At 39.5% G+C, this 16,641-nt stretch overlaps 1 protein-coding gene across 1 annotated transcript in view; it reads left to right on the top strand.

The window, feature by feature from the left end:
• The first annotated feature begins 14,319 nt into the window (after window positions 1-14,319).
• SELE (selectin E) overlaps window positions 14,320-16,641 on the top strand; it is a 6,896-nt gene continuing 4,574 nt past the window's right edge. The window contains 4 exon segments of the mRNA XM_035900812.1: window positions 14,320-14,391; window positions 14,837-15,223; window positions 16,007-16,114; window positions 16,239-16,424. Of these exon segments, the coding sequence (XP_035756705.1) occupies window positions 14,355-14,391; window positions 14,837-15,223; window positions 16,007-16,114; window positions 16,239-16,424 (718 nt within the window). The 5' untranslated portion in view covers window positions 14,320-14,354.

Below are 16,641 nucleotides of genomic sequence, written 5' to 3'. Positions count from 1 at the left end.
TTCCTATGCCATGCTGAGTTATAGAGCTTCCTATTGGCTTTTAGGCCGAAGACAGAAATCCCCTACTGTTGGCGGTAATTGTTAGTGTGTCACTTTGTGGGCCTCAGGGGTACAAAGAGGATGGCATGGGGCAACAGGGGTCTCAAGCCAGAGACAGCCTGCTTCCACTAAAACTGCATGGAGGGACTTTCCTTTCATAATGGGATTGCTCATATCTAACGGTGGCAGTGAGTTTGGTGCTATTTTCTGAAAAATAAAGCTTTTTTATTTGACCAAGTGACATGTCTCTTCACAGTGATGTCCTAAAAACCATTGTTCTGAGGAAGTGTATTGTAAATATTTCAAATTAGGTAACAGTGAAACAATGTGATGATAATTAAGTTAGGCTAGTAGATGTTTTTCTTGAGGAATTGTAGCCAGACCATAAGGGTAAGTGTTGCCAGCATTTTTTTCTTCTTCTGTGTTATGTATGGGGCTTGTTTTCCATTACAGTTTGCAGGCTTTGGACTGGACACAAATGAGTATAAAGTTGTACTGTTGTTTATTCTTTTCTATCATCAGATTGGTTTAATCGCCATGGCCTTGTAAAATTCACCTATCCTTACACTGGCTTGGGCTGTACCGATATTGCAATGTATGTTGCAGTGGATTGTGGTTAGGCTGCTGTTAGGTGGAATCTGGGATCCCTGAACCGAGTTACTGGTTGAGTTTGTGCATCTGAACTTGGTCAAACTTCTCTACATATTCTAGCAGAGAGATTAAAAAGAAGCAACAAAAACTGTGGTTCATGTGACATGGTGTGATAGCTGGGTATAACTATTATAGCTATGCCAGTTCATTTTGATAAAGCTATGAGATGTCCTGGTATGTGTCATACTTTTACCTTCTAAAAGCACTTCCTGAGTGTCTTGAGAGGGAGTAAGCAGGTAATAGCCTTGTGTTCTCTATTGCATCCCTTATGAGAGGGTCCTGTGATGGTGCCTTTTCTGTTTAATAACTCTTGAAAGTGTTAATAAATGCCAACTCAATTTGAGATCATGATAGAGATATCAGTGTTACTGTATACATTCTTACAAGTTTGATGAAAATAGGTGGAGAACAGAGACATTATGAGTGTTGTATTAAATTAAATGCTTGGGTGATGGAAACTGCTGATAAGGGGCAAATGCATTCTTCTTGTCACACCTAACTGCATTTCTAATGAGCTTTGTGGTGGCATTAAGACTGTGGTATTTGTATCTTTTTATAGTAACTTTCTAGAAACACTTTTCTTCCCTATTATGTGTCATTCCCCCCCACCCCCTAAGAAAAATGCTCTGTTCAGCAAGTGTGTATAGATACTGAGCATTCTTTTGTAACCTTTTCCCAGAATTTCATATTTTTTTTGGCTACTAAGGTGGACAAACAGTCTTCAAATAATCTTGGAGGAGATTTCCACTTGTGAGTGCAGTGCCCTTAAAAATTAGCTCTGGAGTATTTACTAAGCATTAGTTTGACACATCAAAATTCAGCTACTTTATCTTAGGCCTTTATATCCTCTAGCCTTATACCACTCAGTAGCTCAGCCTACAATTCAGATTAGGGTTTTCTTCTGAAAAAAATTGGAAATTGTGGCTTTAAGTACATGGATCGTTGCATAAGTATGGTAAATGCTAGTTTTTCAACAAATACAGATTCTGAATATAGTTAAGAGAATCCAGATATGTGCCAGTATCAATCCTAGCAGCAGTCGAATGTGCTAAAGACATGCTAAAAAAATTAAAAATAATCAAATCAGTAGCTTAAATGTGTTATGAGCAAAGCACAGGTGGGTAATATAAATGAAGCTGTATTTTCTTCCTATGTATTGATAGTCCAGTTAGAGCATGTGTAGAATACCTGCAATAAAACAGATACAGCACTGTTATATTGTGAGAGGTCCCTAGGAGTTTCTGAAGCACAGGTGCTAGCAGGGCAAGGGTGTTGTGTCTTATTAAGGATTTCCAGATCAGTTCTGCCCAGTTGTCCCAGTTATCCCTTTCTTATGTTTGACCTGTCATTTCCTTCTCTTCTTGCTGCAAGTATACCTGAGATGGCTGTTGTAGGACTCCCATCTGCTAACTGGATTCCTAAAATCTTTGCCATAAAAGCAGAAAGGTTGAATCTCTTATTAGCCTTCCCTTTAAATATCACTGAAAAAGCAGGGCAAATCACTGGAAGTTCTCAAGATGTCCTTGGATAGGGTGATAGATCACCTCATCTAGGTTCCCTTTCCTATGAAAGGTTGCACTGGGTGATTTTTTTTAGGTCCCTTGCAATGTGGGCTGTTCTATGAAATTCAAGCATTATGTTCTGTGTTTTACAGCCTTCAGCTAAAGTCACTAAGTGGCAAAGTTTAGTAAGAAGTAACTGATGGTTACAAAGAAAACACACTGGCTTCCCTTTCAGTGTAACCCGGTAACAGAAAGGACCCCTGAAAAAGCCAGGGTTGAGAGCCCAAATAGGTTAACCCTATTGTGTGATGGCTTATGAGATTTTTGGATCTGTAGTTAAAAGCTAATTTGGCCTCGAGTGGAATTTTTTAGAAATTATTATTGGCTATTGACAGTAGTCACTTGTTTTGTTAATTTGGATTGAAATGAGGGATGGGGAAGAGAAGGTGTGGTTGTATTGCAGCTGTGTGTGGAGATATCAAAGCCAGTTGTAATTGAACAAGTTCAGGTAGCAGAAGTCATCTGGCTGCAGAAACACAGTTCAGATCTGACTGGCTCATCGTGCCAAAACCCAGGATCAATTTACTGTGCAGGTCTCAGACCTGCTATTTCTAGCTTGCCTTCAGTGCCCAGACTATACTATTTAACTTGTATGACAACTTAAAAGGAAGAAACTGGATTGCAGTTCAAGATCAAATGTAACATTTCATTTGAGACTAGGCAAAAAACCTGTGAGCCAGGAATATCATAATGTCAAAGCATCCTCATATTTACTTTGCTATTAAGCCTCTGAACAGCTAATGACTAAAAAAGGAATATTAGTATTATGCAAATGTGTTAAATATACATCGTGCTGCAGTGAAGCTCACCATGGGATTCTCTCAAGCCATTACACCAGTCCAAGTTACCAGTGTCAGGAAAAGGGAAACAATCAATTTGAATTCCAGCTTTATAAATTTTTCCTTTTATTGAGTTCTTTGACAGCAGGGCACAAGGTGTAAGGATATGTTTGGCCCGTTGTTGTATTACAGGAAAATATTAAGAAAATAATTTTGAAGTAGGTAATTTCCATTGCATGTAGCTCAAACAAGAGAGAGAAAATAAAATGAGGGTTAACTTTCAGCTGTACTTGCCAATTTTTTTAATCCTGGAGCGAGAGTACGCCCTTGAGTTGAGCAGAAGAATGGCTAATGATGCAAATGAAATACACTCTTGTAAATTATGACTACCATGGGCAACAAAGATCACAGGTCTGCTCTGCTGCTTGACCCACTCATTTTAATAGGCTTCGAATGAAGATTTTTCTTCAACAACTGTTGGTTAGCAGCTTCTCAAATTAGCAATGAAGATGGAACAAATGCAGGATAATAACATTCATGTCTTTTGGATTTGTGTATGTATAGGCCATTCAGAAGCCAAAAGTTTGGTTTGTGCACTGAAGGTTAAGAATCCAAGCCAACTTTCAGGATGCAGGAGCCTAAGGGACCTCTGTGGGGTCCTTTATACCTTGCTTTCATGAATAATGGTCTGATATGATCCTTCCAGAAACTGAACAAGATCTGCCTGAAAACCATTTTTTTTGTTCTGCTACTCCTAGAAGGCCGTTTTATAACCTCATTCCTCTGCTGGCTAGAAACTCCCTCCTAATTCCCAGTTTACATTTACTTACAGATGGTTTGTATTTATTTCTTTTTTCATACCAAGTTTATCCCTTTACAGAAAAGTTCTGATCACCTTTACTTTCCTGATACTAACAAAAAGCCCATCACATCCTTTCTGAGCCTTCCTAGCTGCTTCCTCTTCCCCAGACTTAAACACAAATTTCTAATAGGGACCTGGGAAGGTATTTCTTTAGAGGGGACTTCATGGAATATTTCTGCTGTTTGGACAGTCTAGAGTTTCCTACTAAGAAATGTCATTCTCCTTCTGAATGACCATAAGTATCACCTGCCTGTCACAGGATTGCTAGTCTAACCCACTTTGAAGCACTGAACACATGCTTCCCACTATAGAATCCCCTTGGTCAGTGAAACCAGTCTGCTGGGTTTGTTTTTCAGGGCTCTGCTGTCCTTTGATCGTCCTTTGCTGCTCTTAGCATCCATGCCTTACAGCATATGTTGGGGGCACGATGAAAGTGTGGTGTGCAGGTGATGATTCCAGAGTTCCAGCTGTTACTTTGTGGTCTGTGGAGATGAACAGTGTGAATGAGTTGTTTAACTGATCAGAGTTAATTTCCATGGGATCTATGACATCCTGACTATAAGGGCCATTCAGCTGCAGCTGCTTTTCTTCAGGATGCATTTGCATTCATGGAGCAGATGTATGAGGAAACTGCTTGTCCCTCCCTAGTCACAGTGTTGGGAGTACAGTTTAGTAGGTAAAAATCAGAATGAAGAAGAAAGATGGACGGGGACTATAATTGTATGAAGTCTTACTTGCGGAATTCTGGATATAGATTGAAGGAAGAAAGTAGATTATTTTTATTCCTCATGGTGATCTACTACTATTTGTGTATGTGGGCTGGTTTAGCTGGAGCAATGATTCTGCTCTGACAGAAGGGACATCGCATGCAGACCAAAAGAATGAAGAGCTGCTTTCCCCAGTGCTGTCATTCAGTGAGTGCCAAGGTCAGGGAGCAGTGTTTGGTATAAATAGGTTTCTTGTTACTCCATGTTACTAAATTTCATATCCTAGTGAGGGAAGTGCCTTTAAAAGAGCATGTACACCACTTATTCCAGGGGAAGAAAACTGAATCCTGCCTTAGAGGATAGAAGCAAACCCATAGAATTGGCGGTTTAACTCTTATTTTGGTTATTTAGTAGCTAATGGCACAACCTCAATAAGAGATGAAAAATTACAATACTGTCAGTTTTGTTCTGAATTCTTTTCCCATTGCTTTAGTCATCTAAGCAAATGTATTTGCTCTCATTTTTGTTGAGAGAGATAATGGATCTCCTTTGACTTAACCTTTATCTAAACCTTTGTCTTTCTTTTACTCTAGAGGGTATAGAGCAACTGCACTCCTGGTTTACTTCAGGTAGGCATAAATCTGGATCTTTCATCTTGTTTTGACAGAGAGGCAGCCTCTCTTTTGTAGTTTATATACCCAGTCTAACATCATGGGGATTTTGTTGCTTAGGAGAAGTGCAAATAAACTGAACTCTTAACTGCTTCAAATAAGAATGTTGCATTCAGGCCCAGCACTATTTCATAGATGATAAATGACAAACCCTTCATTTCTTGCTGATCCAATACCTATTATGAAGGTAATCTTTGCTGATTATGACTTCTGTGGTCTAAATAACCAGACTCTGCTACTGACTGCAATCGTGGGTGACTATAAAAGATGAGTAAATGCCTATTGATAAATGAGAGGGAAAAAACCCCAACTAATATGCACCAGAAAGGATAAATATAGAATCACAGAATCAACCATTTACATTGGAAAAGACCCTTAAGATCATCAAGTGCAACCATTAACCTAGCACTGCCAAGTCCACCACTAAACCGTGTCCTTAAGCACCTTGTCTACCTGTCTTCTAAATACCCCCAGGGATGAGGACTCAACCACTTTCCTGGGCAGCCTGTTCCAGTTATCAGTGGGGCGGAGAGTGGGTACTTGCGTTGCATTTGGGAAAAATGACTTTGTGGATTGCTTTTTGGGCTCAAATATGAAAGAGCAGCAATTTCAGGGTAGGTGACAGACTCACTGTTCCTGATGAGTCAAGAAATCTAGAAGTGACAGAAGAGCAAAGTCTTCACTGGAAGGTTTAAGTATTGATTTCAGGCCCAGGAAATAAGGAAAGGTCTAATGATCTTGACACCAGTTAACTGGAACTGTAAAAGGCCTTGTGGTGCTGGTTTTTGCCCAGGAAATGATAAAATTGAGCATTTTAACAGCATTGCTTTCAATGTTAGTGATGAATTTCTTTGCTCTTGAAACAACTAGTGTATGCATCAATTGAAGTATGCTCCACTTATCTTATCCACTTATGATCTTATGTTAAACATGCCTGTCCTAAAAAGCAATTACTTACCCAGCTGATAGAAATAAACTTCTTTCTTTGAATAATTCAGGGAGGTTATGGTTGTGGCAAACTTGTGGTGGAGGGGCTAGAATGTTCCTGAAAGAGTACTTAGTTCAAGAACTTCTATTTTCTCGTGGTCTACTGACTGAGAAAAGTAATGAGTAGTATAAATGATATGCCTTTGCCGGCTGTTCATGGGTCAGGTTTTACTTCTCCATGCTGTGCAGTTGTTCCTTGTACTTTTGTCTTCTGCTTTGAAGATTTCAGATACCAAGTGATAAGATCTCATTGCACAGAATGCCAGTAGCTTTGGTGATGGACCTTTCTGCTGCTCGGTTTTTTAAATGGCATCAGACAGTGATGACAGTCTCTGGGGCTTGGCTTTAAATACAGAGGTCAGTATCACCCAAAGCACCTTTTAGGTACATGATCCAAAACTTCTAGATTCTTCAAAAATGTGGCATTCTAGTTTATGATCTGTTGCGGATAACACTTGGAGAGTTTATTTACTGCTTGTTTCCCAGTAAAAAAAAAAGTCTAAAATATCTGTATTGGCCTTCTCTGAAGCTTGCTTAGCAGACATTTCTTCCTAAAGCAGTACAGCTACTGGGATGGGCAGTTTGTGCTGAAAGCTTGTGGAGAAACCTGAGAAATTACAATATTTGAGTTCTAAGGTGCTGTATTTAATGATTAAAAAATTGTTGTTGAACATTGCTTCAGTTATGGACTCAAACACAATAAATACTGTGTCCATTGAGGTATAAAAATTATTTACCTGAAACTGACTTAAGCACTGAAAAGAACAGACCTGAAATTGGAGTTCATAAACTAATGGTGGGGTGTATCAATAAGGAAGTGAAGCTACTGCCCTCCTCATCCTTTTTGTAGTTTATCCCTCATACTATTGCAAATGGAGAATGGAAGGTCATGTTGGCACTCCAGGGCTACTGATAGTTCACAAACTATCCGATAAGTCAAAACATTGTTTTCTGGGAACAGAACTAGGCAGAAGCTATGCAAAGAATTTTCAAAACAAAAACCATTTCTCATTATGACCATTTTTACAGAACCAGCCACCTACTTAATCTCCTAATACTGAAACTACTTTTCACTCCTCTCATTTGCCAAAAGCTGCAACTGTTCTCTCCCTCAGAGCCAGCATCCCCATCAGTGTCACATCTGGGACATCTCACCTGCTGACCATATGGGACTATGGAACACCCCTGGGCTGTAAAATCAACAGCTCTGGGTCTATATGTAGATTATATGTGCATTCTTCTATGTGCATGAAGGGTAGCAATGCTCCAAGAGATTCTCTGCCATAATTTCCAGCACTAGAATTAGAAATAATCAAGTTCTGCATGGGATCAGTTCCACCTGCAACTGCAGGCAACCAGGTACTTGATGTTAAGACTAGCCCTACTTTTATCTCAGCTCAAGGTGTGAGTTGTTTCCTCTTCTCTTTTGTTCTGTTTCATGTTTCAATGCACTGAATCACACCTTGCCAATGCAAGTGATCCTTGGCTTCTGGTTAGATTCTTCAGTGTGTGTGTTTGCCTATTTGGAGGAAATCGAGCAGTATGAGTCACATCAGAGAGTTCCCGAAATAAGAAGCAGAGATAAGATTTTCTGGCTCCTGGGGTTTCACTCTCAGACAGAGTGGAGACTGTCTTAGGCAGCCTAAGAAATTCCAGCTTCTCTGTAGCAGTTCTATTGCCTGCCTTATTCACACTTAATGAGACACAGAGGCTGAGGATTTTGAAATCATCTTTTCTTTCCCATCTAGACATCAGGGAAATCTTGTGTCTTAGACCTTTTGTCTTTGAATTTTTAAAGAATTAGTGTTTCAAGCTCCTTGCCAAACAGGAAAGACCTTCACTACTGGCACCAGAACTCCTTTTCCCCTCAAGACTGGCTAAAGTTCTTACTCTCTCTTCTACTGAGTGTTACTGTGGGTGAAGCTGGAGGTTTCTTCATTATTTCAAAATTTCAAGTAGTTTTACTGCTCTTTGCCATGCGATAAATACCTGTTATACAAACTATTTTGACATAAAAACTTAAAAAGTGTTTTAATTTAGGGATGACAAATACAGCTTCTTGAAGAGAGATGGAACTGGGTTACTGAAAGGTACTTAATTTTCTACTTTTGTCTGTTGACATAAAAGCATCATTAAAATGTTTAAAAAGGAAGACTTAGAAATATGTAAACACAGGCGTAATCTTATAATGTAGGTAAAGAACTTTTCTTTAAAAAAGACATGGAAAATTAATCTGTCTCTTTCTGTATGTACATATGTACATGGATATATTCTGGTTACTTGAGATCCCACCATATCCTCTATTTGTCTTATTTTTGTGATGTCAGCAAGTTTGACAGAGAATTTTAGATAATCTAAAATAATTTCCCACTGCATCCCATTTTCATAAACTACTGATAGATATTGACAAAGGTTTCTCAAACCAAGACTTAAACATCTCCAACAGAAAGCTAGACTCTACAAAACTCCTTTTCTAGCATTTAATGGCCACCTTATTTAGAAAAATTTCCTTTAAAACTTCATCACTGCAAATCAATCCAACCACCACTTGTTATGCACCAAGTGAACATAAAGTATTGTTCATCACGTGCCTCCTAAGTACCCTAAAATGCCTTTGTTTTTAGCAGATTGGATAGATTTCTTTCCTCTATCATCCTTTTCTGCAGTGGGGTGGGAATAAAACAGTTAAATGCCTTGGGTGTTTGCACATAATTTCTGAAGGTCTGTTACTTGAACTGTGATCTGTGGCAAACTGGTAGTTCGTGAGATTAGATCGCTTACAATCTCCTTACAAGTCAGACAAGTATTCATATTTTGTTTGCTACCCTGAAAACATATGAGGGTGTTCATAAGAAATAAAATGAATAATTTTTTTGTTTTGTTTGAAAATAGTTCAGGGTGCCAAGATTCTATGAGATGGTCCTAGCATCTTTTCCAGAAAAGAATAAAAATTTTATCTAGTTCTAAATAATCTATCAACAGTGTTGCTTAGGTTTTGATTGTGTTTTGTCTGCCTCTATCTTTCCAAAATTGTGGTATTTAAGATTAGGTGCAATATACCAGAAGAGATTTGGCAATGGCAGATTGGGTGGAATAATTGCAAATTTTGTTTTAAATAAAACATTCCTGTTAATACGTATCAGAACAGCATTTCCTAGTTTTAAAAATAATAAATCTTTAACCCATATTGAATTTGTGATCTGCTGTAACTCCTGGTTCCCTTTCTACAATGCTCCTGCCTAGCCAGCAATTTCCCATGTTGCTATGGGGTTTTTTTAAGATGAAAACCATTGTGCTTGTTTCTATTGATTTCCGCCCATCCCTCATTTTTCGGGTCATGTCTCTAACTTGTAAAAATTTGAGTCCTACATTGGTCCTTTGGAACCCTTGCACTTCCTCAAAGCTTGAAGTCATCTGCAAAATTTCTAAGTGTTTTAGTTGATATTTTGCCATCCAACTTAAATTAACTCAAGTTAGTTCAGGGTAAGCCCTTGCAGGGCTCTTTTGTATAGTACTCTCAGACTGCTGGTGATCTTTGGAAAAACTGCCCTTGAGTAGTGGTTACATCTCTTGCATGCTCATTTTACGGTGATTTCAGCTAAGCGCTATTTCACTTGTTTCCTTATCAGAATGTCTCATGGGACCATATTAAAAGTCTTAATTACGGCAAACTGTAGCATGCTATTGTTTCTTTGTTACTCAGCCTTGGAGTACATACTTGGTTGATCTGCCAAGAATCAATCAGTTATATCAGTGTCAGCTGTTCTTGACAGCTTAGTAGTCTTTTGCTGATTTTTCAGTTGTTTTCTTTAATGTTTTTCCAGTACAGTTCTAGTATCTTTTCTAGGTGCTCATGTGGAAGGCCTGGCTTCTAATTACCTTGATCTTCCTTTCCTAGATACAGAGAGGCAATATTTGCTTTTTGTCAGCCCTCTTACACCTTTCATTGTACTCTCAAATGTAATTACTGAGAGTTTGGAGATAACTTGGTTGGATCCTTAAACAGTAATTTGATTGGCTGTAACCAACCTAAATAGCCTGCCGTCTTTCCATACTCCGACTTGTTCTCTTTTCCCAATGCGTAACACTCCTGCAGTGAGTATCCGTTAACTTTTCTCTGTAGAGAGAAAGGACATTTGACGCGTCTTCTGTCAATTGTGGTCCTTCTTTAAATAGCAGACCTGACTGGTTTTTGTTATTCTTACTCCTCATGTGTTTATATACTCTTTTCATACCTTCTATGTCCCACAGCAGGCTATCAAGTAAACCTTCTACCTAGAAAATTAATTACTGTTAGATAATCCTTGTTAGGCACATCTGTCTGTGAGGGGGAAAAGAGGTGATCTGGAGTATTCTCATTCACTTGTGAAAAGCTGGGCTTTCACTTGTGGCAATAAAGGTCTGGAGTGTACAGGAACAAGAAGTGTTCAGCACTTCTAAAAATTTAACTTGATTTAGATTTAGTCTCCCGTTTCTCCAGCAGAGAGGAATTGGATTAATTATAAGGAACTATGTTTGCGTTCATGTAACATGAGAGGAGAGTGGACAACTGCCCCCAGCTCAGTGCAGCACAAGAAATGAGGCTCTTAGATTCTCAAATTAATTGGTGAAGGAAGAAAAAAAAAGTGCAAATGTGAAATAAAAATGAGAAGAGACTAAATCAGGAACATGGAAGTCATCTAAGAGGCAGGCTGGGTGGCATTTCTAGCTTTGAATATCTGCAGTTCAACCTAAGCAACTGTGTTGGAGGTATTTTTCCTGAAATACCTATGTAACTTAGGATCCAATATGAGCTTTAGTTCATAGGAATCCCAGTCTTCCTGAAAAACAGGGGTTTTAAGTGTTTTTGACTTTTAATAATGAGGTTTTAACCTCATAGTAGTGTGCTTTTGAAAATGCTTTTCAGGCTTTTATTTCTGAAAATTTTGCATTTATATTCATCTTCCATTACATTAAAAAGGAGATAAAATATAATTGGTGGACAGCAGAATTTCCTGGGAAAAACCGAAAAGAGCCCCATGTTGGTAATACATAAGGGAATACTGCCAACAAAAAGAGGCAGTCTTTTTTTAGGCTGGAGTTTTTACAGGCATATTGCTGTTAGGCTTTGGTGTTTTGTTATTTTGTGTGGATTTTTTTTTAATCTGCTGCAGACAAGAGGTCTCAGACAGCCCTTGTGAAGGAAGACTATTGTAAACTGTGAAACATTCTCTTCCTTCCTCCGGAGATTCCACTGCCAAAGCAATTCTGATAAAGTTTCCTCTACTCCAGAGCTTCTGCCAAGAGAAGGATGAGCACTTACCAGTAGGAAGCTCATAAAACGACTTGAAAAAATGAATCTCTAGGAAAAGGTGTAGAATTTTCTGCCTCCTGGCTCCAGAGAGGGTATAAACTGTTCTGGAGTTGTCTATAATTTTTCTGGGTATACAATTATAACAGCTGATCAATGGTTTAGAAAAAAAAGGCTTCCCTATCAAAACTTGTTAGTTTGTATTCGGATAATGTTTATGGAACCCCTGTGAAATTAGGCCCTTCTGCATGATGTACTGTACAGGTACATTAAAAGTACCAGCCTCTGTTAGGAGAGTTTACAATCTGAGGAACATGGACAGAAAAAGGTTGTCAGATGGGAAATGTTTTCATTCCCAATTTACAGATGAGCAGCTGAGGCTAAAGAAATAGTGGTCCTGGTCTGATGCTACCTGGAAGTCTCTGGGAGTCGGGTTGTTCTGAGCAAGGCTGGCCCAGGCCTGGGCTTGCAGAATGCGTCTGTGGCATAGCCAAGAGTTAATGTCAATCTCCCGGAGTTTCTTGGAGGTTTATTTGTAATTCTAGCTTTGCCTGTGCACACCTGGTAGAAAGTGTTCTTCTCCCTGCAAATATTCAATGTTGTTTTTAATCCTCGCTATATTCAGTAACTGAATTCAACGTGCTTTCTAGGACTTTGTTGCAATTTCTAGTAAACTCTCATATTTTGATACTGAGGCTGTTTTAGAATATATTCTTTACTCTGTCCTCTTTTCTGTGATTGATCCCTTTGATGGGCAGAGATCTATTAAGGTATGGCTACTTGAGAAATATTTTTTTGTGAAAAAAGTGGGAATTGCTACCAGCTGAGATCTTAGCTTGGGATCCAGGAGGCCCTTATTTTTATTCTGTAAGAACAGGCTGAGGCTCCAAAATAAGAGCTCCAACATGCACTGTATAAAGTATAACTATGCTTTACAGATATCAAGTGGGTGCTACCCTATGTCCTCCTATTGCTGACAGCCCTTGTTGAGTCCTTTGAATGTCAAGCCTTGTTAAACCTCACCCGTACTGGTGTATCTTTGTCTGGGATGCCAGTTTGGCAACTGGACTGTCTGGTGGAGTCTTCATAGTAAGTGCCTGAGTGGACATGGAAAAAAGAGTGGGGTGACATGGCTGATCAGGGCACAAGGGAATAATACCACTTCGTATTGACCAGGGTTAGGAGTGCTGGGGAATGTGGACTCTGCAACAAGTTTCCAGTGTTGTGCCGTTGCTCAGGGTTGACAACAGAGCAAATGTCTATTACTCGTGATGCCCATTGTCTACTTATAGCCCTCAGCAGTACTCGTGAGACCTTCTGTAACAGAAGCAAGAGGGATATTTCAGGGAGAATATCCAGAACTACTGTTGCATATAGCATGGCAAGTCACCAAAGTGGCATACACGTGAAGGTGTGCAGGAGGATCAAGGAGTGTAGTGTAGTGGTGCAGCCAGAATACTATTGTGCAAGGAGTCAGTGATCCTCATGCTTACTGCTTTCTCATATACGCAGCTGCACTCTGGATAGCCTGTGACTGCTTACCAGCCCACTATAGTAAAGTGTCTGTGGTTACTCAGGCGTGTGTCTCCATACCATGGACACCATGTGACTGCTCTCTGCAGTAGTATAATTAATCAGTGTATACACAATAAATGTGCATGAATGTAGTAAGAGACTAGTGTATTGTCTTGGCCACCTGAAATATTATATGCACCTGTTCAGGAATTGTAACTCTATTACAGGTAAGGATTTTGGAGCATATTGTCCAAGGGACTCTTCAAAGCTAAATCCATGTTCCAAGCTTGACTGCTACGAGTGACTGATGAATGAGCAAGACTCTAGAAGAGTACTCTCAATCCCGGGGCTGGCAAACCTTACCATAGATGAGAACTCTGCACATCGTGCTGTGATCCACAAGGAAGGGCTTGTCCAATGCTGCAGTTTCCATCTTTTATTCAAACTTAGTTAACCAGCTTTGAGTGTTGGTGCCTTTCTTACTGAGATCCGAAAAGAACTGGCACTTCCTTGGTGCAAAACACTATGCTAGGTGAAAAGTTGGAGTCTCCTTATTCATGCAGCCAACTCAAACTAGCCATCTTGCTCCTTCCTGATATCCTGGAATTGTGTGTTTCTGCCAGTAAAACTATGTAATGCAGCACTTGGCCACTTGTCAGCACAGTGTGCCTTTGTGAGAGGGTTGATTTGGCAAGGGAAAGCATGAGGTTTAATGGGTGGGAGGGCCAGATCCTGGGATTTTCCAAGAATTTTTTTTCCACACGGAATTTCCCATCCTGTGGAAGACAGGACAGTCGAGAGAATAAAAGGCCGTAGTAAAGGCAGGGATTACACAGTCCAGACACTTGGAGTTGAACTTAATCTTCAAGTCTGTATTCAGCAACTTTGCAACAGAAAGCAGTCACTGAGGCTTTTGCTACCTGGTCACCACAACTGCAACCTGTGAGTATAAATGGTATCCTGGTATTCTGTTTCATTGCTCAGCTAAAGGAAAACTGGACAGATGGAATACTGTGTTGGTGTTCTTTAAAAGCTATTACATTTGTAATGTAAGAGCTTTTACATTTAAAAACTATCTTGATATTAAGAACTGTTTTAAAATGAATAATTTTGTAAAAATGGAAATCTCATTTAAGTCTTTAGAATAATTGTTTAAAAGTACGTAGAAAATATTAATAGCCAATATTTTATATTGAATTGTAAAAAGTTAGTTTTGTTCTTTACAAATGTGTTCCTTTCATCTTTCATAGCCATCTGCTTAAAAGATAAAGAGAAGAGAAAACTTAGAAACATGATTTGCTTGTCCTTCCTGTCTCTTCTTGCTTATGGTAAGTGTGCATGTCTCTTTGTAGAAAACTAGCTGGATAGTAACATTAGTGTGCCTGTTCTGTTTGAGCTCAGAATTAAACAGAATTTTTGAACCTGACCTAATTAGCTTGAGGCTAAGTTCACATAGAATAGAAAAACCTCTAGCTGCAATGGCATGTTTCCCTGCTTGCCTGTCAAATACATAATTGGCTCCTATAGTTCGCTATGAAGTCTGCAGAGCTTTGTGTGATTGCACATAGTTTCGCAGGCTAAAGTCCCTGTGCTTGATGCTGACATGCCTGTTTTTGAAGCTGGCCAGTTAATTGTTTATAAAATAATTGCTACTTTGTATGTGGATTCAGATCTTGACAAGTTTGCGTTATTTATAGAGCTTTATATATCCTCTTCTGGAGAGAGAGGAGGGAAAAAGTCAGACACCACCTTTTTGACATCTTTCCATTCTAGGACTTACAATACTGCAGGTGGTGAATTGTTGGACATACCATTATTCAGACACAAACATGACCTACAGGGAAGCAGAGCTGTGGTGCAAAAAGAGGTATACTAACATGGTTGCCATTCAGAATAAGGAGGAAATCAACTATCTCAATAACTTCTTACCCTTCAATCCGGGTTACTACTGGATTGGAATCAGAAAAATTAATGAAGTATGGACCTGGATTGGAACTAACAAAGAACTGACAGACGAGGCAGAAAACTGGGCTTCAGGAGAGCCAAATGGCAAAGGGAACAATGAGGACTGCGTTGAAATCTACATCAAAAGAGGGAAGGATGATGGCAAATGGAACGATGAGCAGTGTGAGAAAAAGAAGGTCGCCTTGTGCTACACAGGTATGGTATGATAAAGGCCATTCTAGTGTGCCCCTGTGGAGATGAGATGGCGGGTGGGATGAGTTGTTTAACCTAGTCTTACATATTAACTGCCTGACCATGTAATCACTTGTACACTCAGCTACAGGGCTGAGATTATTCTTGTTCTAAGAGCTGGATTGATCCTGCTTACCTTTTAGCTCCCAGAATATTGCACATTTTTATGAGCGAATCACCAGACCTTCTCTATAATCAGTGGAGAGAAACAGGCTCTTCTAGATAGTGACTTTCATCCCACTTTCAAGCAGGTGTCTCAGCTAGATAAGAATGGCCCTTTTGGAAGTATCTCTCTGCTGACTGTAGACCACTGGATTCGATTAGACACTTTGTGTAGAGGTGGCTAAGGCTAGGTCAAAAAGAAAAAAAAAAAAAGTCAAGAATCAGCCAAATTAGAGCTGTGGTGAGTTAATGAAGAATGTACCTGCTGAGGATTTCTACCTAACCCATAGTATATTGTTCCTTTTGCATTTTAAATCTTGCTAATATCTACCTGAGAATAAGTGGTCATGGAGTTTGCCACCAGTAGAATCCATTCACTGTGAGCTAGTCTGTCAAAGGTGTTGATTTCTGAAATGCTTTTGTGAAATGACAGGATAATCTTATGTGCCAAACATCCTGCTTCTCTTTTGCTATACAGACTGCTTGTTTAGTGCCAGAAGGACAAATAAAACACTAGCCAGGTTTCATTAGTGACCATTGCTAATTCTTTTATAATTTGCTGTAATTTTTTTTTTTTTATTCCAGCTTCTTGCAACCTGTCTCTCTGCAGTGGCCGTGGAGAATGCATAGAGACTATTAACAATCACACCTGCCATTGTAACCCTGGATTCTATGGGCCTGAATGCGAGTTTGGTAAGATTACTCCATCCTGCTTTTCAACCATGGTGATGTTCATGCTAGCGTGTTCAGTTTGTCTGGCTTGATTTACCTGCTCAGCTGATGATACTGACTGTGTACCTTCTTGTGTTTCTTTTAGTGGAGAGTTGTGATCCACTAAAGAAACCTGATCATGGGAGCCTCAAGTGCAACCATCCATTGGAGAACTTCAGCTACAACTCATCCTGCACAGTTCACTGTGAGGAAGGCTATGAACTGACGGCACTGGAATCTGTATACTGTACCTCTTCTGGGGTCTGGTCTGCCCCCCTTGCAGCATGCAAAGGTGAGTTTCTCAAGCAGTGATAAATGAGCTTCCTACATTGTACATAGCTCTGTAAACTTCTGTGTTGCTCTGTTAGTAGGTACAAATTGAAGTTCTGGCCCATTTCTTTGTAATTAATTATGTGGTGAAGGTACTATTTTATTGCAGCACACAGGTGTCTCTCTTCCTGAAAAGATGAAATGGGCAGGATGAATATTCTGGCCCTGGTCCATATTTC

The sequence above is a fragment of the Egretta garzetta genome, unplaced genomic scaffold, assembly GCF_000687185.1.
Source record: "Egretta garzetta isolate BGI_Z169 unplaced genomic scaffold, ASM68718v1 scaffold598, whole genome shotgun sequence".
NCBI classification, from domain to species: domain Eukaryota; kingdom Metazoa; phylum Chordata; class Aves; order Pelecaniformes; family Ardeidae; genus Egretta; species Egretta garzetta.
The sequence above is the reverse complement of the archived record's forward strand: the minus strand, read 5'-3'. Positions and strand labels throughout refer to the sequence as shown.